The sequence below is a fragment of the Diospyros lotus genome, chromosome 12 (genome assembly GCF_014633365.1).
Source record: "Diospyros lotus cultivar Yz01 chromosome 12, ASM1463336v1, whole genome shotgun sequence".
NCBI classification, from domain to species: Eukaryota; Viridiplantae; Streptophyta; class Magnoliopsida; order Ericales; family Ebenaceae; genus Diospyros; species Diospyros lotus.
Genome location: NC_068349.1, coordinates 2,481,595 through 2,506,417, shown reverse-complemented (window position 1 = coordinate 2,506,417; position 24,823 = coordinate 2,481,595). Strand labels below are relative to the sequence as shown.

The window sequence follows — 24,823 nt, the reverse complement described above, 5'->3', positions numbered from 1 at the left end:
GAGATGTTTCCGTGCTTTAGAGTTGAGGACCTTTGGTGTTGCATCATCATCATAAAATAAAGCAAAAACATGGAAACAAAAAATTGAAAAATTGAGAACAGAAAATTATCATGTGCTTTTAACAATAGCTAGCAAGAGGCAAGAGCTATAGTTGATTAGGAAGTTCAAAACAGTAAAATGTTGTGACTAATTGTGTTTAATCATCAACCAGTAGTTGGGCACAGCAACTAACTACAAATGAGAACAGGAAGGTCTACGTCAGAAGTTTAATGCATTATACTGCACAACAGGATTTATCCGTTACAAATGTTCCAAAGACTGGATCTCATTCTATTTCAAATGTCTAATGATACACTGCAAAATTCCTTGTGGGATGTGTGATGGACTCCTAGTTTCTAGTTTCTACTTCGTTACTAAAAAATAAATTAAGGTTCACTACAATCTTTATGCATGGGATGAACACATCAGCATCAGTCAGCATCTTCAGATGGCTGGATCTTGACACTGCAATACAGGCATTTAAGTTAGCACTTTGTAAGAAATAGTCATAATGAGGGTGCTTGGCTTAGCTTAGATTATGGGACCTTATAAGCTCCAGAGCTTTCTATTACAAGTCTTGGATTTTATGGAAGACATTTTGGTTTTTCATTTGGTCAACTGTAACTTTTTTAAGATAACTTATAAGCTATCCAAATTAAACCTGAATAGAAGTTTTTTTTTTTTAAAAATATATTGGAAGAGCTTATAAATTGGATAGTTTATAAGTTCTTTCAACTTTACAAAACAGGTAACAGAAATTTAAGATTTAAAGGAGCTTAGAAACTTCCTTTTAACCAGAAAATAAGTTCAGCTAAACACCCTTGAAATCACCTCTCTCTCTCTCTCTGTGTGTGTGTTTATATATATATATATATATATAACATTTTCTTTTAGTGAGTATAAGGAAAGAAAAGACCTCCGATGGAGGAATTACTATGGCAGAAGATATCACTTGAATCCAAACTGATAGGAGGGGGGCCATACTTGTACATTTCTGGCACAAGCCTCTAATTCTTTGCAACAGGCAGAGTGCCCATGCAATGCAGCTACAGAGTCAACATGATAACAAAAGCTCTTGAAGAAACGCATGAAGAGTCCTGGAGAATCAGACATAAAGAAGGATCAATCAGAAATCAAAGCATTGTACAAACTAACGGATTTTACATGGGTTGCAAAATGCAAAAGTAACACAAATTTTGAGCTACTTGCCAAAAATAGATGCACCGTTCTTTACATATTACCAAGTCTACTACATCAGTATGCTGTGTTTCTTCAAGTTATAGAGCATTACTCAATTAACAGTTTCTTTTATTCATTTGTGGAAGGGTAGGGAAGTTCTAAATGTCTTAAGACTTCGGGCCTATAGAAACTTAATGCTCTTTTACTACTTTTTCAGGGTTATTTTTCAACTAGTGAACCTTATATCACACAAGATTAGAATATAAAAGTCCACGTAGAAACATCAGAACAGAAGGCACCTCATATTTATATGTAATGCAAGAGGAGATCGGCAGAAGAATTCCTTAATCTACAGCTCTGTCCAAGGTGAACATCTCCGAAAACATATCTGGCACATCATGCAGCAGGTTGAACATCTGGCAATATATTCTAGACCATAATGGTTCAGAAATGAAGAGTGAATACCTATATTCACAATGATCAGGCCATGCACAACGAGCTTTTCCGTAATCCCAGTAACAGTCCCCATCCCTCAAAGGCCCTCGCTTTGCTGTTCCATGTAAAATTTAAGAGGTGATGCAATTTAATAAAACAATAACATCGAGGGAAGATCCACCTTTTGTAACAAATTTTGATCTTGCATCAGGATGGATATCATGCCACATCTCAAGCCACAATTCCCGCATGAGAACAGGAGATCTCACAATGTTCCTGTGATTTGCTACATGAAAGCAGTTCCAACTACTTGTGAGAAAGTGCCATTACCTCTGAGGTAGAAATAAAGGAACTATATATGTCTATAGGAGCATAATCATTATTTTTTAATATTTAAAATGGCAAGGGACTCATAATGATGAAAATGTCCGGGGACAGTAGGTCAATCTGATGCTAGTACTTAAGAAACTGAGACAATTTCAATGGTACTGATTAGTTAAGATTGTTCAACATAGGAGACCTAAAAAATATGAAAAGTTCAAAAAATATATCCGGAGCATAATGACTAGTAACTCCCAAACACCCATAAATATCAACATCTGAGGAGAAAGCACCTCCATACCAAAAGCTCTTTAGATGTCAATGATGTGGATCGCTGAAATATGAGAATTTTTGTTGTTCTGTTTCGTTTTTGTTTTTTGGGGCCGTGGGGGGAATGAGTTTCGTTATCATTTACTTGTCCTGGAGCACCAACCAATTAGTTAGCAGCAAGGTTCATTAATATAAGTTGATATAAAGGTCCATGTCAACAAAAAAATATGCATAGTAGTGTACCATGTATGCTAAGGGTTTCATTTCATGTGCTCTCTCTGTTGACAAACACAATATTAGGAAACAGTAAATTAAACAACTAGAATTTATAAAAGAGGGACCAACATTTTAAACAGAAAATATGCAGCGGATAAATCACTAAATCACTCAGGTTCGTCAATAAATTTTTCAAGTCACCTATATACGGAATTTGAATTTACGGAACCAAAAGGAATAACTTTATCTTTATATTATTATTTTTATCTCAACAATCTTTTTATATTATTATATTTGCACTCAATAAATAATTTTATTTCACATTATCTTGAAAAAGTCCCAGTTCAAAATATAGCAACTAAGTATTCTTTAAGGGTTGAGTAACAGTATTTACTAAGCCAAAAATCATTTGAAGCCACTTCTCCAAAATTTCCTGCATGATACAACAGTTAATTTCAATGGTAAGACATTTCATTTACCCTTATCAAGCTCCCAAACTGCTGTCCTCCTTCCAGGGAGACTTTCAGAGTCTTCATAGTAGGTGATGTACTTCACCCTAGGTGACCTTGTCATGTTGGGAACTATATCTTCTTCATGATGGTGTTCTACATTGAGGTGCACTTGTACATCTGAGCCGTCATGCTCCAACTGAAATTATTAACAGATACAAAGAGGAAAAAAAAAAAGAAAGGTATTTTTTAACTAAAAAATAAATTTAATAATGGATTTATAAAAGCCATAACTATTAGTTACTGAATGTTTCAATTAGTGAAAGGTGCAACACAACATAGGGCATTAGTTTGAAATTCATCAGCACATCATTTGTGATCAAGTACATCAGCAAAAAGGTGAGAGAATATCAAGCCTGCTTAAATAATCCTCCAAAAAATTTTAATAAGTCCACATATAATGAAATACTGTTGTAACCTTCAACAAAAATTTGACCATTAAAATAATCAGACTGCATATTGTGACAGATGCATCATCAACAAAGATTCTCCAGAGAATGAAACATAATCAAGGTGGAAAAAGGGTTAAACTATCGCCTGCGTTATTAAGTCTTATATCATTTAATCAACTGAGTATATAGTGGAATAAAATAAAGACCGCATAGCCTTTTCCCTTGAGTACTAAGGGTTATTACACACAATTGCAGTATTATTCCTTCTATGCAAGTTTTTGAGAATTTAGTAGTATTAACATATGATGTTATAAGTTTCTACTTTCGGATATTTTGAAGGTTGTGATTAGAAGGATGAAGGCCTTCATTGGCCTCCCAAGTCCCTTAGTATGGAGTGGTATGAACGCTAATATGGACATAGAATTATGAAATTGGATCAAACACAAATCACAATCAAACCATCAATTACACACACGAACACATAATTTTACGTGAAAAACCCAAATCAAGAAAAATCACAGGCAAAAAGAACAAAATATCACTAAGCAAATATTGCTATAACAAAAGTGATATTGCCACACCAAAATATCACTAAGATAATATTGCTGTAACTAATTCCAGAGCATTAGACATCTATTTATAAACCTAAAATCATCTATAGATGTATATAGGAAATTATATCCTGATCAGAAGATGATTTATGAGAATATTCTTCCATATGAGATAACTTTCAATTAAAATTGAATTTGATAACATTCTAATCACAATCAAATTCAAAGTCATAATCACAGTCAAATTAAGAATCTCAATATTAGTCAAGTTTGAATTCTAGATCACAATTATAACACATAGAATGTTGTGACTTGAAAAGGAAATGGAATAAGATATGTTGTGAAAATGCACCTATGCATTGCCAGGATACAGAAATGATGTTCAAGGCACATAATGAACATAAATTACACTTTTCTCAAACATTGCTTCAGGAAAGGAAAACCAACTAATATTGCACTATTCTACAATCTCAAGAGTCAAGAGTACTTAATACGTTCAAGAGTTAAAGAAGGTGGTTGGATCTAGTACCACGAACAAATAATGCAAAAGACAAACTAATATAAAACAAGAGCGTGACTCCTATTTGTGTGAACAATTCTTCATTATGTGCATGGATGGAATACCTGAGGAGCCCTTGTGATGTTCACTCTTGGTCCCAACCAATTCTTACACCAAGAAAGGGAATGGTATGGCACCTGTAAACAGATCTTCCTCCCATCATTTAAAGCTAAATGATGAATACTTGAAAGTGGAGATATATGCAGCAGAAAATATCAAATTTTTCTAATTGGAAATCCATTTTTGTACCGTCTCATCCCCACTAGTAGCTCCTGGGTTCCCTTCAATCTGATTCCCTGACCTACAAGAATGCAAGGAAGACATGTTCAAGAATTATACTTTTTGGAAAATTTAGACTAAATTCACAGGGAAAGTCCATTGAATAAACAGAAAATAAAATTTCTATAAGCATGATGTAAAATGTTTTGCATCCTGCAGTATTAATGCAACTTTGGAAGTATTTAAGATGGTTGGCTAGAATGGGGAACAGGCTATGAGAGATAATGATTGCAACAAAACGATAAAAAATCTAATGCATTAAAGATGACACTTCTCAAAACTTAAAATAGAGGAGATTCACAATGCAAAACTTATGTGGACTCAAAATATGTCTCTTCATTGGGTGAATGCAGACTAAGCTCATGGCCAGTCCCCTAGGGGGCCCAAATGGTTCACAGGAATGGAAGTAGAGGGAATGGGAATGGAAATGACCATTCCATTCCATTTTCATGTTCGGTATGGTCAATAATGGAATGACCATTCTAATCCACTGTTATGTTTGGAATGAAAAAGAATAGCTCTACAATAAAAATACCCTCGCACTGAAACTTCATAAAATAATTTTTTTATTCTTTTGGGAGTTAATAAAACATTATTGTTATTTTAGGTGTTAATAAAACATTATTTTTATTTTGGGTGCTAATACAATATTATTTTTATTTTTGGGTGTTAACAAAATATTATTTTTGGCTACTAATAAAATATTATTTTTAATTTTTTGTCAAAGGATATTTTGTAAATTTTTCAAAACAAAATAGTGTATAAAAGCAACTAGAAGAATCTTTGATGGAATGGAATCTCATTCCCACATATGATGGAATTAGTCCTCCCTAGGGCATAATAATTCCTTGTCAAAGTTGCAACCAAACGCACTTTTACCTCATTCCCATTTCCTCCACCCCCATTCCAAAACCACACCCACATGGCTACATCTCACCCTCTATGTAAACTCTAATAAGAATGTTGACTGCTTATTTAGAAATTTCAACCACTAAACTAATGTAGACCTATTGAAGGCCATACATAAAGATAATAGTATAACCTGACCCCAAATGCCTGTGAATTCAGATCCTAAAGTAAAGGTAGTAAATTATCAAAAACATCTGAACACCAACGATACCCTTGTAACACCTTCTGTGCAGAAAATGTTTTATAAATGTGTATTTTTACATTTAATCAAGTTTTTGAACAGGGGAACACATGAAGTATCCATAACATAAAGATTTTACTAAAAACAGCAATACAAACAAGTTCATGGTTCTTAGATGTTGGATTTACTGGTAGGAACGTTGTAACAATAGCGAACTTCCACTTGTTGAAGAACACGTGAAAAAATATTTATAATACTTGCAATCTTACATGCTTGCCTAAACCGAGATTTCCAACCAATTAATAGAACTAGACGACAACAATCAGGCCTCCACACAAAACTAGTTAGTCAGTATGGTCAGCACTTTCTAGAAACTATCATCATTTGACATCGTGTGTTGCAGTTGATATTCAGTACATTCTTTCTATGAATCTCAAGATGACCTACTTGATTTTATTTAAAAATTCCACAATTTACAACATTCCATAATCAGCATGCAAAAACTTCTTAAAAGTCCACACTGTTATTGCATTCCAGTGAAAATGTCTAGTTCAATGTCCAATATGATCAATGATCAGGAGATGACCATTACCTGGAATATAGTGATCCTTCAATCTCATATATGATGTCAGTTATGATCCAGTTATCAGGGTAAGGCTTGCCACTTGGTGCAAAATAGTAACCAACCTGCTTTGCCAAAAAGACACCAAAAGTATCATGCTTGCAACGTGGATACTAGCTAAATGCCAAACAAACTTTAGTCACAAATATAGCACCTTAAGATGAACTATAAATCAGTTCTCTATGAGTTTAAATGTAAAGCAAAAAAAATGACGCTGGGGTGGAGGGGTGGGTGGGTGTGTGTTTTTTTTTTGGGGGGGGGGGGTGGGGGGGGGGGTGTGTTGTGGTTACTGGACTACTGCTGCCTCCCTGAGTTGCAGTGACCTAGGTTTTGAAATTAACCAACCTCTCCTATGACATTATTAGATATCTCAGCTTGATGAGAAATTTGACGTGTTAAATTTAATATATGATATTAGGATTTAGGTTTTATTTAAAATTTGGAATTTAGATTTAATAGCCAACTTATGGTTGAGAGACCAGAACAACAGATCATGGAATACCTGAAACACTTAAAACCGACTGGGGCAATTCATGAAAAAACAACAGCAAGGTTAACAGCTGAAAGCAGGAGTTTTCTCCTAGGAAAAAAGAAAAAGACAAAGAAATTTCAAGGAAAAAAAAAAAGATATTGAGAGGTTGGGTGCATAAAAGGTAGTATATCGAGCATTACCAAGCTGATCAACTTTTAAAAGATCTGAATGGTAAATTTTGTAAGAAGTTGAAACAGCAGGATGAAAGACTCAAGGGATAAAGTACCAATAAAATGACAAAGGAACCAAAACAGCAGTTCAGAAATTATGAACCCAGTCATCTAAACACATCCCATCTTTTGCAATCAATTAAATAGATAGACAGAAATATAACTGCATCAAAGTTGACACTAGCTAAACATCAATGATCCTCATTATACCCATTAAAATAAATTTAAAAAAAAAGAAAAAAAAATACAGCAACAAGTTTTAGAATACATACATAATGCTTTGATACCAGAACAAAATGGACAACATTTGAATTTCATGTCATCTCAAATAACACAGCAGATAAGAGAAAAAAGAATCTAGAAGTATTTATTTGTGGTCAGTCAGGCAATTTGAGGGAAGTTCACCAGGAAAACACAGTTATACCTCAGTTTTCATATCTATTCCATATATACAAAATATGTTCTTTAAAGGCGGTCTATCCCAAGGCGTTAGTGGATTTAGAACTGGATCATCGTGATATGACCTGAAACATAGAGCATTGAGAAAAAAGTCGGAAAGTCTATCTGTAACTGACACCACTCAGTTTAAGAACTTATTCAAGCAAAATTACCCAAGAAATAAAAGATCTCAACTTTCTATCCAAGCAATTAGTCCATTCTAAACAACCCTACATAGAAATTGTCAACAATTACCAAAGAAAAAAGTTAAGAACGTGTGTGCAAAGTAAGTTGGAACAGTCAACAGGGTGATGACTGAACATAACAAGAATCCAAGCAAAGTTCCTTTTGTGCCACAGTTGCAGCGAGCATAATCTTTAGGAGTTGCAATACCAACATCAGAGCTTATTTTTGTAAAAAATCGTCTGCACTCATGTATCTGTTGCTACATGGATAGACCCATCTTTAAAAGAAAATCAGATAAGAAAAAAATATGAAGGACCTAGAGACTAGACAGTTCAGTTTTTGCTGTTGTGATAACTATGAGGTGGGTTAGGATTTCACAATAATGGTATCGGTATTGAGAAAAGCACAGCATCTACAAGCAAATCTCATAAACAGATTTCCCTCATTACACAGCCAAACGGAGATAGCCAGAACCATTTAATTAGGACAAGCATTTTTTTTTTATTACACCATCAGAATAGATTTTAGTGGTATGATAGGAAACAGACAAATGGGATAAACTAATAAAAGATATGAAAGTTGTAATTTCAAATAAAATAATTACAATTTATAAAATATGACACTAGGTTTCTGCTTCAGGAAGAAAGAGGAGATTCAGAGGTTAATGATTTGTCTCAAGAGTAAGTTGACATGCTTACACTGTTTAGTTCCTGCATTCGGTGATAGAAACTTTTCAAATGAAAGCAGAATACTAAATGCAGTTGTGGCAATTTCTAAGCACTCACTTGTACAATTGATGCAAGAGTCTTTTGCTATCAGGATCATAATCCTCTATTGCTTTGAAAAAGGTCCCATCTGATATTTCATGAGCAGAAAAGGATAACTGAGTTGATAATCCACATTCCATGGTAGACAAGTTTGCCTGAGCTACATCCAAGATTGACGGATAAGCAACTCCTGATAATGCAAGAGAAAACATAAAAGCAATGATCAAAATCATCTTGGCCACTGGCTATTCTCCCCCCCCCCAAAAAAAAAAAATCTTGTTGGCAAAATGTATATGATGCAGAAGAATTACCACGCACTGACGGAATTTCAACATTGACTATATCTGTTGGCCATCCAGAATAGTTTGATTTATATTCACGTTCATCACATTGATACACATGATGATTCTTTCTGCTTCCATCAGAGAAATGCTTCCAGTATACATTGTCTGTCCTACAATACTTTGAAAATGGCAGCATCCATATTGAAGAGCCAAATGAATTGAACATCAAACGAGCTGTTCCCTGGATGCCGAATGATATGACAAGCAAGAATCAGCATGGCATAGGCAATAGCATTGAGCAATTACGGCAAGATTAAATTTGAATATCATTGTAAATATTTCAAAATGAATTTAATTATCTCCGTTCCATCTGTTTAGAATTCAGGATTGCATTGCGAATATTGAGATTCATTATAAAGTTCCTAAAAGAAATAAACAAGCATAGGGGGTAAAGCATTCTGTTCATTTCATTACACGTGCACTAACGTGTATGGGCTAATTGTCAGCCAGCAGTGCTAACTAGATTGTCAGATGCTCAATCAAATAAAATAATTTTGATATAATAATTGTTACATGTTCATCAAATTATTGAATAGCCCTGTTAAGGAATCGCTATTAACTAAGTAGAAAGCACAACCTAGGACCTAACATTGGCTAGAAGAAGGCACATAATGCCAAAAAAAAATTAAAAAGGGAGATATTATCACCTCAGACACGGGAACACCAAATGTGAATCCAGAAAGTGTTGCTTTTATTGTCTCAACTGAGCCCAGAAGAGGGGACCCTGATATCAAATTCAAATACACATAACAAATAAAATAAATTGCATGCATCTTTCTGAAAATAACATTAAGTTCAAAAAGGGGAGGCATACCAACAGCAAAATATGCATGAATATGTTCATCTAGCCACTGCATATATCTTTTTGGTGCAATTTCCAGTTTCAACCACTCCAAGAAGTAACGGAAGACATTGTTACCCAATGAATGAGCAAAAACAATGGAGGGGCCACCTCGGAGTTTATGGGCAGTCTCAAAAGTCAACCTGTGCAATCATAACCAAAAGATGAAAAAGCCTAACTGCAGAAGATTCTACAAGAAAAGCTAAGCAGAGGTGACAAACAGTACCACCCTCAACCCCCTCCTTCCCCTGGGATCACCAATTTATAAAGTTCCACAAGATCATAGACATAGGTTTTAATTGGCTTAAATTTAGCATCCACTAATGTAAACCAAGGACTACACTGTCAATCTAGACAAATATCTCATTGCATTCAGGAAAATGCAAGAGATGCTAATCAACAGGCCTCTTCTATTTTGAGGATTCAAGTTTGATTAAAAATTGCACAGAAAGACAGTTGTGAATCAACTTGGGCTATCAAGGAATGCTTTAGTGGTCTGAATCATTCCAGTATAAGATCAAAATCTATCCAGAAATGTGCATTACAAAAAAAAAAAAAAAAAAGGAACAATATACAAGCAACGCATGGATATACAAACTTTAGTTTGTGGAAGTAAAGATCTCGCTCCTCAAGCTTTGATGGACTCAATCTCCAATCATACGGAACAGCAATGATTGCATTAGCATCCATACCAAACTCAATGCACCATTTGATCCATTCTTTCCACACCGATGAAAGAGGACCTGGGAATCACGTACACTTTTCAGGAGAGTAGAATTAAGTTAATCCACCAGTGGCATTCATCAAATTAGGCAAATAAATATTGAGGGAAATCCTTGGTAGCAACCAGTAAGGTTGCTCCTTTGTGACTGAAAGGGCATCGGCTTCAAGTTGTGCAACTAGCCTCTTTTGAAAAAAACGAAAGGTAGCATAAAAATAGAGTCCTCCCTAAACCCTTGGAAAGAGGGGAGTCTAATGCACTGGGGAAATAGCCCCTTTGATTTGGAAATGTTGTTAAGTTGTTTATTTAGGATATCCTTTCTGTTTTTATGTTTATATAATATTTTGTATTGAAAATTATATTGTATTGATACATAGTTTTTATAATATACTATAAATTTATACATAGCAAGATATTCGAAATGGTATCTGATACCATTCAGTACAGTACAGTATTGTGCCAATTTTCAAGATATTGACACCTAATTGCAAAGTTGATCAGATTAACTATCTAGAGGAACCTTTAGCACAAAGACAAAATAAAACATCCAATCATAAGCAGCTATCACCCATATTGAAAATAAACCAAAAAATAAAACAGTTTCCCGCCCTGAAACATTATAGTAACACATACAGAAAGAATTTAAAGACTGCATAATTGTAGGTACTGGTGCATGCACGCATGCAGACATACAATACTTAAACTAGGTGCTTCTTCTGCTGTGTGTTTGTTGGAGATAACCAAGTGAAGAAGAAGAAGGATAAAGTATGAATACAATGTAGAATACCTGTTATGTAGCCCGGATCCAGCTCCGTAATTGCTGAAAGACCGCTGTCAGGGCGGGACTTACATTCAGGATGGTCGGTTTGATTGTAAGGGTCAAGAGTCATGCATTTTAACCAGCAGTTAACTGCAGAAAGAAGCTGCATGACATGTGAATCTTCTTTATTATCGTTGAAAAAAGGAAGAAGATATAAATATTTATGAATACTCACTAAGAATATGGACCAAAAAGAAAAAAAAAGAAAAAAAAAAGAACAGTAAAACATAACAAAAGGTTCTAAAGAAGGCCTGTGCATATGCAGCAAAGGCATTGGCAAATCCACGACTTCACACTACAGTTGATGCTTTCAGCGGGTGTATGACAAACTAATCTATACCGATTAAGAATTCAATATTCCATATATCTCTTTCTAGATTTTCAGTCTCATGTTATCAATAGTAAAACTGAAAACTATCACAACCTGCAACAGGTCTTAGGGCTCTTAGGCACCATCGACGACCTCAAATACTGAACTAATTTAAATCGCTGATCACTTCGAGTTGACGGCATAAACAAGAACAGAGAACTGCAACAAAATATCAAAAAAACGACCAACTTACCAGTCCACAGAAGAATAGCGAACAAAACATTGATAACAAACAGACAGCTATATACATTTACACACGCGCGTACAAGAACGTGCTAATCGCTCCACGATAACAAACTTAGACAGAAAAACAGGCAGGGCGAAACTCGTAAAAAACAGAAAAACGGAGGAGAAGGAATCCGTGCGAGTGTTCACCTTGGTAGTATCGAGCCAAACCAAGTCGAGAGGGTTGAAATCGAGAGGAGAGTAGGGACAGTCGAGGATCGACCAGGCCCGCAGCTGCGTGGACGCGAAGCCGGGAATTATGATCCCGGACAGCTTGGAGTAGTCGCCGGAGAGCTCGCCGCCATTGATGCACAGAGCTCCGATCAGAAGTGTGGCCGCCAAAATCGGGTGTGCGTTCGGCCCTCTCATTCGCAAATGGAAAGGAAAATACGGAGGGAGAGGGAGAGTGAAAGGGAGTGGGATTTTAATAATCGTTGAGAAAGGAAGTGGCACGGAGGCACTGGAAAGGCAACTTTAATTGGGCAATTTCTGCGCGGACGATGCGGTGGCAGATATCATTGCGATGCCGGAAATGCCCTTTTTGGTCGACTAATTAACGGAAACTTCATGTCACGTCACATGGCGCCACAGTCACGTCGGTGGCGGTGCGTGTGTATGTGAGATGGGAGGTGGCGGCCTCTTGGTTGTGATATCGGAACTGTTTGGCTTCCGTTAGCGCTTCGGGTGCCCAACGCCACGCCAATGGCCATCCATCTTCCCAAAAGTTACTTGGAATCATTCTTGAATCTTCCTCCTTTCGTTCAATGTGATTATTATGTAATAATAATTCAAAATATTTTCTTCACTTACCCTCTAAATTAATAATGAAGATTGGTTTAGGAATGTGCCCCCAAACAACAACAAAATTTAGGAGTTTTGAGTACTCCAATTCCCCTTACTTACCTCGTGCTCATTAAGGTTAAGAAATATTTTGAAATTATTATTTATTATTTTTTAAAAATATATTGAGAATTATATATATATTTATACGTTTGTTAAAATATATATAATAAATATTGAGATAAATTTTTTTATCAAAATATTTCTATTCCCAAAAGAACATGATAATTTTATAAGATAAAGTAGACATGTATCTTTTCCACTGTTAAATTTTAAATAAATTTATGTAAAACAAAATTTTATTTATTTAAAATTTAATAAATAAAAAATTCCATAATTTTTTGTGAATAATTTACTAAATCAATTTAATAAACACACTAAAAAATATTTTTATTTAAAATAATTTTCATAGCTCACTTTTTTTCAATTCATATCTTAATTAAAAAACAATTCCTTACTTAATAAATATTATCGTTTAATAAGTATTATTAAATATTTATTATATTAATTAAAATGAGACATCTAAATTATGAATGAATTTAAAAATCTAACAAATTCCCCAGCCATTATCCAACCAAACAATGTCAGGAAATCGGCCCACGAGAGGAAAGACACCACTCTTCTTTCTCTGAAAGAACAAGCCCACACGCGAGTCACTGTAAGAAGTCATGATATGATGCAATAATTAATGATTTCTTAAGTAAATACTGAACTTAGGGCAAGCTGTATAGTAGTTAACTAAATAAAGAAACAAAAAAGAACATACAGTTGCCACATCGATTAAAGTGCTTGATACCACACGAGTTTCCAAGGTATAAGGTTCTGTCACACAATCAAGCACATTACATCAACAAGACACCTGAACGTAACCCCATCCAATAATACCCACGGCTTGTTCATGGATGGATCACAGAGCATGGATCATGGATCACCGCGAGTTTTCACGGCGCCTCACGTATCGGGTTCTATCGTTGTATCTTGGCCTGTCTTGAGCTCTCTGAGGCACTGGCTCCACCCTCCTCTGCCTTTCTGGTGATCTTTGAACAATCTCTCCATTCACAAACAGCTCAGCTGTATTTCATAAGGAGAACATCAATGCTCAAAAACATTAGCAAAACTATGAAACATGAACTAATAATCACAAGGATCTAATAACCATGCACAAAAGAAGAAGAAGCATGGACTTGTCAATCAATGTTAGTAGCAACCTTATTTACTTGTTTCATGAGCGCTTACGTAAGAGACATCATTCTAAGCATACAAATTTCTTTCTTGCATATCACAAATCAAAAGGGGGTCACGCAAATTTAATTTCACTTTTCTTTTTTTTTTAGTAGGCAGGTGAACAACTTGCATAACTAGAAATTCCATGAAAGGGGTAATAATCCATTGACTGAATTTTGATGTAGTTTAACTATAATTAATTCATTAACAAGCTTTAACGTTTCCACAACTTTGCCTCTTGGAAACAGCAATAATGGAAAAAGTTGTCCTAAACCTACAAGCCAATTCATAATTGTCATCTAATAATCTACTTCCATTGGATACAACCATATAGGAAAGTTGACATCCATCTACTAATCTGGACGAGAAAGAGGAGAGTAAAATTTTTTTTTGGGGGGGGGGAGGGAATGGGGGAATGAAGCGCAAAACCAAAAGAAGATGAAAGACTCCTTGATCCCTATCAAGATGTCCATGAAGCAAATGCAAATGTTCGTAACATGATACATAAAGTCCAAAGGCAAATGCCAATGCAATATATGTATTGATAGACAACAAATACCGAAAGGTTACACAACCCTTTTTTTTTTTTTTGGGGGGGGGGGGGGTTCAATCCTATAATACACTCAAACCAAGAAATGCCAATTTTATCATCTTTTCATCTTGAGAGACTTCGATGCAAGTCACTTCACTGCCTTCTTTAGGTTCTTGCTTTGTCACAACAAACTTCCCATAAAAACATGTATCTAGCTATCACAGTACCCTTTGTAGGAAACGACTGTTAAAAAATAACCTATTGTGCTATCGCATGCTGATGGCCAGCACCCATTCAAATTGGGACAGGAGAAGGAAGCACATAAAAGCTGGTCTGGTGATACCTAAGGACAGGGAGGAATTGCTAATGCCAAGTTTAATGTTTCATCTTCACTAACCCAGGAGAAATCAATAACAATTAAATACACATTAGTTGGAGAACATATCTTTAACAATAACCCATCACCCAGTACCATATCAAGATACATGTTCTTAAAACACAGGCAGGCAAAGCAAAGGGGATGCTAATGCAAAGTGTCATGTTTCATCTCCCCTGATCTGCAACTCCAGTTTAAAGGAAACAATTAAGAAAGACATTAATGTAACTCCATTAACATTCAAAGCTATTCACAGCCCTTTTAAGGCTCCTTGCCTTGCCAAGATGGACTGGGTGTATGCAAAATTGCATCTGAATGACACTTATGTAGCAAAGCAGCCATCTAACAAGACAGGAAACTTACTGTAAAAGGCTAATAAAATTTTCTGTAAAGCACAGACCTTAAGGCAAAAGGCCAATAAAATTTGCTGTGATCCATCAGTATGGATCCCTGAGTGGCTGCTCGAACTAGTTTGAAGAGGATAGAACAATAGAAGGAGATTTCAGGATACTTCACTTACCTATTAAGGCTCTTTGGTTTGCCAAGATGAACTTGATACAACCCAATAAGCTAGATGTTATCAGCCTTTTGCAGTGCCAGTCAATAGAAAAAAGATGTCCATTTCTTACAAGACAAATATCAATGATCGAAGCATTGTGTCAGTCAAACTATGTTAGGAAACACCTTAACTTGCATTAGATCAATCATTCCCAAAACGAAAACACGAGGAAACTTCTGAACACTTGGTAGAGAACAAAGAAGCCAAGGCAAAAACGAAGAGCACACTATTTCATCTATTGCAGTCTTAATAGTATGGGTATATAGTAGAGTAAATTACATCAGCAACCACCTTGGGTTTCTAGCAGTTACATGGAACTTCCTATGGTTTCTGAAATAATTAGAGCTCCTTGTCTTATGTGACTATACAAAAAGTAAAAAAGAAAAAAGAAGAAGGAAACATCCCTTGTTTCTAAATCATAAGCATGAGGGAACTAAACCACATTTTCACCAATTAACTTCTAATCTTATCAGAGATTGATACTAAAACTTCATGTTTGTCAAATATCCTGGAGAAACATTAAGGAGCATCTAATGCAGGCAGGACATTGTATGACAGTACATACCATGCCATACATGACCGATTATTCTTATATACAATTACACCCATATACCCGTAGGTGTCAGCCCTTCAACCAACCAAATCAAATAATTATACTAGTGCATGCTCGAAATATTACCCTTATAGTCAATATGGTAATATTAAACTTATAGTCAATATCATATTGCAACTCAAAGTAACCACAATGGATGTGCATAAGACATACCACCATAATCCTTATTCTCAGGATCAACATATGAATCAGGAAGCACAAATAAAACACCAGGCAGGCCTGTAAGAAAAAGGAAAGGACATTTAAAAATTCAGCATTAAAACAAAACTGTCACAGAACAAGAATGAACATGTAGCAACACTAACCTTCAAGCTTATTTGATGTTTCCTCGTCGATTTCACACCCAAACCCAAAGTACCTCTCGCAAGACACATTGTAAATCTTTTTCTTAGCCTCCTCCTCACTGGCACCAAGTCACAAACAAATATGTCACTCCCAGACCAGACATGGCTTTCTGTTCCTATTTATTCCATCATCAAACAATGGTACACTGAAAACTATATAAATTTGATAGAAACAGAGACCAATATCCTACAATGAGAGATGGGCAACCAGTTTTGGAATTACAAATGCCAATTTGGGAAAAGCTATTGTTATCCATCTAAACTTCAGAGTCCTCCTCTCATAGCAGCCTACAGAAATCACACCCTCTACATCAAGCTGCAAATGAGCGGAAATGAGCGTGCAATAGTTTTCCATGCTTGAGTTGAAAACTTAACCAGCTTCAAAATGTGTTCAAGCTATCTGGAATTAGTCTACATCCCTGACTCAATTTCCATAAAAAAATTACATTATACAAGAATAAGCTCTTGCTTGGTTCGATGTAGGGCTTAATTAAGAGAGTGAACCATAAAATCCTAAGTCTCAGATAAATAGCGAAAACTAAGCAAACAAGTCTAAATATGCTTCATTTATATCTCCATTAAAAACAATGCAGAAACAACAAAGCTAAATAAAGGAAGAAGACCGGACAATGTAATCAACTAAACCTAAGCAGGCGCTCGAGATTAATCTCTATTCAATATTTGCCGGTAAACGCACCTTCCAACGACCTTGGCTAGGGTTTGGATATAGCAATCGATCATCTGCTGCTTCGTGGCCCCTTCGCCACCAGGCTTGTCCATCACGATGAGCCAGTGCTCGTAATCGCATCCAGGAAACAGGGGAGCCATCTCCGTGGGCGGCCGGTCGCTGAAGTTCGACCCCGAGTTGAGCGGCGAGTACGTCGATCCCCCCGACCGGTTCACCCTGCACCTGACGGCGTTCATCCGAGCGGCACCGGGCATAACAACCCGGACAGAGTGCGAGAGGAAGGGGGCGGACCGGACCGGGCGGGCGAAACCGGGGAGAGGCGGTGCACGGCCGATGGTGGAAGCGGTGGAGAGAAGGCGCTTCGGGACGAAGAGATACGACAGCGAAGGTGAGGATCGGAGAGACAGGAGTGATCGGACCAGCATCGCCGCCGATGAGGTCGACATGGCTGTGAAATGAGCGGTTGCAAATTGGAGAGACGATGATAATGAGGTGCGCGAGGGTTTTGGAAGGGGGTTTGGGAAATATCAGAGCGCGAGTGATTGTGTGTGCTAGGGAACACTGTAAGGTTATGATGCGGCAGCTGTGACTCGGCGTATTTATCTTTGTAGACCGATACATGTCTTTGCTCCCGATCTAATATTTGGATTAATTTCATTACATACCCGTAAGATTGGTGTTATTACAACAATTACTCCTCAAAATTGAAATTACACCATCCTCTCCTATTTTTTTAAACTAGTTACAAAAAAACAGTTTTTCTTTTTCACACACAGACCAGGCATTAGGCATTTTGAGCTGAATATTATTGTAATGTGATTATGATCGGGATGAATCTTTAATGTGTGGTACATAATATGTAATATGAGTTAATTTATTTTATTCGTGAAGTTGCAAGTCTTATTCTTTATATTATATAAGCTCATAAGAGATAAAATACTTGAAATTTTTTATAAGATTCTCAAACTCAATAGTTACACATACTGGTAAATGATACTTCTAACCTCGGATTAGGATAACAATGATTCCTCCAAATTCATTTTAAATTATATGAGATTGAAATTCAAAAATTAAATTCGTTGACTTATCTTTCTGGATATGAGTGGAATAGGCGACATGTGTTACTATCTTATTATTGAAAGATAAAAACACGTGACAAATTAAAATTTGTTGTTTTCCAAATGATAGTTCAATAATTATGCCATTTAAAGTTTTAAAAGATTATAAACAAACAGAAATTGAAAACAAATCTAGATTATGAAACAACATAAAACTTGCATTAATGAAATCGTCCAATCCTGAGAACATCACTTTATCGAGATGTAGATTTACTTATTGAAGTTACATTAATAACTATTTTTCATGCTCATCGCACCAGTCTGTCCATCTTCTACATTATAAGCAAAAAATCATGATTGACTCAAGGGATAGGTTGGTGAGGCATGTGCATAGGACCCAAAATAGGAGAGTCCAAAATGATGAAAGCTACTAAAATAAAATAAAATTAATAAATTTTTTATTTTTTATTATTTATTATGAGGTTGGGGCCTAAATTAAAAATAGCCTAGGCCCCAACCCGTCGAGCCGGTCCCGCAAAGAACTTGGCCACAACGACATAACGCAGAAGGTTCAGAAAGCCCAAAACAGCATAAAACGCGTAGTAGTAGGCTAAACGGGAGATGTTCAGGTGGTCGGAGATCCAGGCACGGCCATGGCTCTTGGCAACTCCGGCCACAGTTGACAGAATGAAGCTGCTCGAGAAATTCCCAACTCCCAGGCTGGTTGTGAAATAGGCGGTGCCGAGGCTTTTCATTGCGTCGGGAGCCTGGTCGTAGAAGAACTCGAGTTCGCCACCTCGATGAAGTTATCAGCCACGCCTATCAGAGCGTTCTGGGAGGAGGAGGATGAAGATGCTCAGCGGCACGGTTTGGTGTTCGCCAGTAATCCCATTTTCTTTTGCAACAGCCAGTCTCTTTCTCTCAACCAAGCAAGAGGTGGCCATGATCACGAGCAGGGGCGGATCTAGGAGTAGATCTGGGGGAGGGCTGGCCCCCAGATCCATAACCCATTTCAGCCCTCCTCCCTTGCAAATCTGGGGGAGGGCTGAATCTTGGGGGGGGGCTGCAGCCCGTGCCTGCCCCCCCCTAAATCCGCCCCTTCACGAGGTGCAAGACCAGCCCAATTCCCAGTCTCTGCAGCAGTGTGATCCCTCGAGGGTTCTTGGTGTATCGTCGAACGGCAGGGACAAAGAGGCGGTCGTAGATGACGATGGTGATAAGCATGAAGATGGTGACGAAGGCCGAGAGACAAGCAGGGGGGATTTCGAAATGAGGACCCATGCTTCTGTCGAGGCGTGGTGCCTTGCTTGATGAACAATGTGTGGGCCTGTGCCGCCAAGGCGCTCGGTATGAGTGTGGCAACCAGAACCGGGATCATTTTCACCATTTGCTTGGTTTCTTCTACTTGGGTCACTGGGCAGAGGTTCCATGGGGAGCTTGATCCACTCATCACTGCAGCTTTGTCAAGAAATCTGCAGGGGCTGTGCATGTAAGTGAAATGGGCCATGGAAACAAGATCATAGTTGCGTTCTCAAAATAAGATAAACTTGGGAATAATTAATGTGCTCGGTGGATTTAATATGAGAATTAAATCAAAAACTCTAACCAAGTGGGGCCTGCGTTCCTCTTCTCACCACGGCTACACAGCAGGAAGAACAAAAAAGAAAGAAGAATGCTACTCAAATCAGAAAATTTCAAATTTATCACAAAAATGATGCAACAATGAAAGTACTTTTGATCATTTTATCGAACCATTTATTTTTAAGTGACATAACACAAAGGTAGCACATTCAAGGGTGTCCCTAGTGCATGAAGCTCCCCGCTTTGCGAGGAGAGGGAAGGATTATATATGTATGCAGCCTTCTCTTTGCTTTTTCGTTTGTATAACTTGACAAGAAAACACTTGAACTTGAGATAAAATTACTGTTGAGCAATTTTGCACAGATTTTGATGGATAAAAGTTTTTGGAGAGAGAAAATTGAGTTACTAACTTGGAGAAAGTTGAGAGAGACCTTAATGAGGGGCTGTGGCCAATTCTGAACTTGCCAGCGCAGGAATACTCCTCCAAGCTTAGTTCATAGAGCTCTTTTGGGTCATTTGGAACTACGACCTTCCACTTCCTCGCTGTAGCCACCATCACCTTAGCCATCTTGGTCAAAGGGCTCCCTGAAGGGGCTTTGTGCCTATAGTAGGGTGTGCCTAAAATGAACACCAGTACGGCCAAACAAGGCCCAGCGTTGGAAGGCCATAGCCCAAAGCCCATCCCACATTGTCCTGTATCTGTATGTATACCAAGAAAGTGCAAGAGAAGAGAGCCCCAAAGAAAATGCTGAACATCCACCAGTTGAAGAAGGAGAGCTTTTGGGCCTTCTCCTTGGGCTCAAAATCATCAAACTGGTCTTCGCCCATGGTCGAGATGTTGGGCTTGGTCCCACCTGTTCCAATTGCTATTGTGTACAGGCTACAATAGAAAATGCCAACTTGCATTGGTGAGGCCCGTTTATTGCAGTCCTCCAACTTCATCCCAGAGCCACATGCTGGAGGTCTCAGGGCTGGGACTGAAACTGCTAAAGTCAATAAGCACATTCCCTGTTTCAAAGGGAGAAGGACATGTTACCGAGGGCAAGTTCGTGCATGTAAGACGATGTCTGGAGTTTAGGCAAGGTTACTAGGTCCATTCTGGCCCTTCTTCATGGTTATTGTTTCAACTCAGGAGCCCAACAATACTGTGTATGTTCCACCAGAGCTTTCTTATCTAAGCCCATAAAATAATAATTAGTACTTTTAGAATTCACTTATTTCTTCAAAGATGTTTCTTTTGCATCATTATGGTTAAAAATAAATTATATATAAATTCAGAAGAATGCAATCTTCCTATACTTAACAGAGTTTTAGTTTGGCCTTTTTCTTATATTTATTTGTCATTGATGCCGAATTTTGTATGTTGTTTTCGGCATCAAGGTCTAGGAACCTTGAAGTTAAATGAATGCTGAGTTATGCAATTCTATGACTATGAAATGGTGAGAGCGTACACACCAGAAGGTAAATTGGCTGATGAAATGATGAAAGTCCTGTACCGGCCAATATGAGCATCAGCGACATAGGCACCCAAAAGAGGCAGTATCCATGTTGTACCCGCCCAGTTGGTGACATTGTTTGAAGATGTCACTGTGCCTTCATGAAGCTCATTTGTCAAAAACAGCACCAAATTTGCTGCAATTCCATAATATGCCATCCTCTCAAACAGTTCATACCCTGCAAAGTTATATACATTCGTGAGCTACAAATGCAGAGTGAAATAAATGTAAAGCAATCTCTTTCTTCTTGCTTCCAATTGCGGTCCCTTGAAGAAAAGTCATCCCACATGTAAAATACTGATCTGGAGAAAATAATATAGTGAAAAAAATAAAAGACACAAAGATATAACGTGGTTTGATAATTTTGTCTACGTCTACAGCTAGAGAGCATAAGAGACTAAATCTGCATAACCATACTTCTGGTTCTGGGGAGGTCTTATCTCTCTCCTTTGTCTATCTCTAGCCAACTGATAGTGTTGCAATCGTGATGTGTCTGTATCTACAGCTGGATCTTGATCTTCTTCTTGATCAACTGATTTTTCTTTTGTAGGCTCCACCTCAAGCTCCACCTTCATGATGTTATAGTCTTTATTTACATTTGATGACTCTTTGTGAAGCTTTAGCATCTCAGCTTCATTAAAAGTCACATCCCTGCTAATAATGCATTTTTTTTTTGGACACCATAACTTATATCCTTTCACACCATCAGGATATAAAAAAAAAAATGCATTTCAGTGCCCTTGGCTCAAGTTTTCCTTCTTTAATATGAATATAAGCAAGACAGTCAAATATTCTTAAATTTTCATAATTGACAGGAGTACCTGACCACATCTCTTCTGAGTCTTGAAACCAATGGTTGATGATGGACATCTGTTGATCAAATAACAGTCTGTGTTGACAGTTTCAGCCCAAAATTCTTTTGATAATCCGGTATTAGACAACATGCCTCTAGTTCTTTCCAGTAGAGTTCTATTTATCCGTTCTGCAAGTCCATTCTATTGTGAAGTGTGCCTTACTGTGTGATATCTAACATTTACCATTTTCAAGAAAGAGGAAGGGAGTTCAAGTTTTTGAATAAAAATTTTTTATACAGAGCATCCTGATTGTTTACTTTCATTTCAATAGAACACCCACTATATTAGCATGAACTATTTCCAAAGGAAAATGACATTCTTAACACAATTTTTGTATAAAAAGTGCTCGGGATAATATGGACAACTGCCCTTTTGGAATTAAAAACCAGGACAATGAGTTTGTTAATTGTTACTTCTTAATAGAAACATATAAATGAGCCAGCCACTTTATTTTAGTTGTGTTTTTTGTATTAAGGGAATCTATTTCTATGGCATTTACCCATTTCAAAAATATCACGGTTACCTCATTTGGTATTAAAAAAAATGCATTCCTGGAAAAACTTGATTTAATTGTAACTATAGAAAATAACAGATCCTCAATTTTTCATGGAGAAAGAGCTCATCTTATAACTAGTTTGTTAGCTGTCTCAAGGCCTTAAAAACTATAAGATGAGCTCAGAAGACATATGCTTATACATGTAATCTTCCATATTCACAGGTCCTCTCATTTTTCAAAACCCTTAAGTGATCCTTAATCAAAAGAACAAACTTCTAATAACTTTGGTTTTGTTAACTCTGGAAGTAGAAATTCTTTCTACATGCTTTTCTTATGAAAAGGGGGGAGATGACACTAAAAGGGAAGAATAGGGTATTTTACCAACAATGAAGGTGTTACAATTATGACATGAAATTTAAATTTGACTGATATTAAGATTTCTAATTTGACTGTGATTATTATTTCCAATTTAATTGTGATTATGACATTATCAAATTTGATTTTATGTAAAATTTATTTTATCCAAAGAAATATCTCATTAATCATCTTCTCATCAGGATATGATTTTTTTTTTATATATTTATAGATGATTTTAGGTTTATAAATAGGTATCCAATGGTCTGAAATTAGTTGCAGTTACATCATTTTTGTTGTAGCAATATTTACTTAGTGATATTTTACCTGTGACAATATCACTTTTGTACCAGCAATTATTTGTTTAGTGATATTTTTATTCTTTATACTCGTGATTTTTTTTGATTTGGGTTTTTTATATAAAATCTTGTGTTTGTATGTGGTTGATTATTTTGATTATGGTTTGTTATCTATCCAATTTTGTAACAAAAGGACCAAGCTCTCGACCTCCCCGTTTCTGATCTTAGGACAGGCTAACCCTTGAGATCCACACAGTTCCATCCTGTGTGTAAATCTTCTTTACCATCCAGACCACCTTTTTCTTCCAATATACTTTTGTCATCTTGGTAGGCAGAGAAAGCAAGGACTAAAGCAAGGACTAGAAAGGACTTTAGTTTCAGATCACCCAAGTGTGGATTTTATAGTTGGGATGATCAAGAGAACTGGTATTCCAGGGACTTTTTCAGCACCTGGAATTTGTAGCCACCTCCATCTACTAACCTCCATACGAATCATGTATGTATAAGTTGAGAAGAATCTTACAATTTCTTGTCTCTTTTCGTTTCTGGAAGTTTGGCCTCTAGCTCATCTACAAGCATAGCAGCATTAACCAACCCGGCCCCCACGGGCATAGCACGGATAGTTCACAGGGTAGAAGATTGCACCTAAGAATACAGGTTCGAGTCATGGTAGCCGCAGTGTGGGAGTTTCATCTTCTTGTGGGGATGGCTTATTGTGGGCACTATACACTGTACCTCTTACCTTGGGGGCCGCCGTGTACCGTGATTAACTCCTCCCACGTGCGTGGGGCAGTGTGTGGGGGACCCTTAAGGTGAGGGATTTCGTCTTTTGCACCCAAGCATTAACCAACCCATGCCATAATTTAATAAGCAAGATATGGACTGATTTGGCTTGAATTCTAAAAAAAAATAGATGAGGATTTCTATTAGCTCCACACTTAATAATTGCACTTGAACTGAATTCAAACAAACAAGGTCTTCAGCTAGAGTTCTAGCACAAAAGATTGTGTTTAAGGCAATGATGCAACAGTACAAGGTAGAAATACCAACAGTTTGACTACATAAACTCGTGTGAACAAACATGAGACACAATTAATCACTTTTGACATTTGTACTGGCCTGATTTGTGGACCATAACATTAATGTGCTAAACTGCTAAACCCAAGCACAAGAAACGTAGTATTTAACTATTTATGGTATTGACACTAATTGGATTCCTCAACTCAAGAAACTGCCAACACAGATCATATGTAACAAATAGAAGTACGAGAATAAGAAACTAAAATCTTATCTCATTTCATTATCAAGCCAGTGATTTGCCGACGAGTATCTGCCGATCAAAGCGTATTAGCAAGCCAACAATTCTTGTAATCAACGACAAGTTGCTATAGGGCGAAGTAGTGGTACTGAACCATGTCCTTGGATGCCTTCCTTTTCCTTAAGACAAGAACGGATACTAGTAACAGCAAGAACCGTGATTCTTTACCTGTCACGCCATCCTCGAATTCCATTCGTTCGGTAATTAGGGTTAAAGATTGGGATTCAAATTCGTCCTCGGTCTGAATCACGGTAATGAACTGAATCAATTGTTTCAGAGGTAAGAACGTGACGTTGTGGAGCGGACGGCAAGGGA

At 37.0% G+C, this 24,823-nt stretch overlaps 2 protein-coding genes and 1 pseudogene across 10 annotated transcripts; all 3 read right to left on the bottom strand.

Annotated features, from left to right (window-relative positions):
- Positions 1 to 254: 254 nt before the first annotated feature.
- Positions 255 to 12,828, bottom strand: LOC127787234 (phospholipid--sterol O-acyltransferase). Of its 9 annotated transcripts, none has more exons than XM_052315173.1 (17): positions 12,027 to 12,825; positions 11,249 to 11,384; positions 10,339 to 10,483; positions 9,714 to 9,883; positions 9,547 to 9,623; positions 8,867 to 9,080; positions 8,574 to 8,745; positions 7,589 to 7,688; positions 6,433 to 6,527; positions 4,721 to 4,772; positions 4,537 to 4,608; positions 2,940 to 3,108; positions 1,835 to 1,939; positions 1,684 to 1,768; positions 1,518 to 1,606; positions 956 to 1,136; positions 255 to 504 (listed from the first exon to the last, which is right to left on the bottom strand). In XM_052315173.1, exons 1-15 carry the CDS (start codon positions 12,243 to 12,245, stop codon positions 1,525 to 1,527), a joined length of 1,893 nt encoding a protein of 630 aa, XP_052171133.1. In that variant the 5' UTR covers positions 12,246 to 12,825; the 3' UTR covers positions 255 to 504; positions 956 to 1,136; positions 1,518 to 1,524. The 9 variants fall into 9 exon arrangements, with proteins under 9 accessions (XP_052171133.1, XP_052171132.1, XP_052171140.1 ...); XM_052315172.1 differs by having other exon boundaries at positions 1,024 to 1,136; XM_052315179.1 differs by lacking the exons at positions 255 to 504; positions 956 to 1,136; positions 1,518 to 1,606; positions 1,684 to 1,768 and adding exons at positions 2,276 to 2,394; positions 2,488 to 2,522 and having other exon boundaries at positions 12,027 to 12,827.
- A 562-nt stretch (positions 12,829 to 13,390) lies between these two features.
- Positions 13,391 to 17,593, bottom strand: LOC127787308 (multiple organellar RNA editing factor 2, chloroplastic-like). Its single transcript, XM_052315281.1, has 4 exons — positions 17,062 to 17,593; positions 16,326 to 16,423; positions 16,174 to 16,239; positions 13,391 to 13,787 (listed from the first exon to the last, which is right to left on the bottom strand). Exons 1-4 carry the CDS (start codon positions 17,496 to 17,498, stop codon positions 13,645 to 13,647), a joined length of 744 nt encoding a protein of 247 aa, XP_052171241.1. The 5' UTR covers positions 17,499 to 17,593; the 3' UTR covers positions 13,391 to 13,644.
- A 919-nt stretch (positions 17,594 to 18,512) lies between these two features.
- Positions 18,513 to 21,372, bottom strand: LOC127786739 (protein NRT1/ PTR FAMILY 5.2-like; annotated as a pseudogene).
- Positions 21,373 to 24,823: the final 3,451 nt, after the last annotated feature.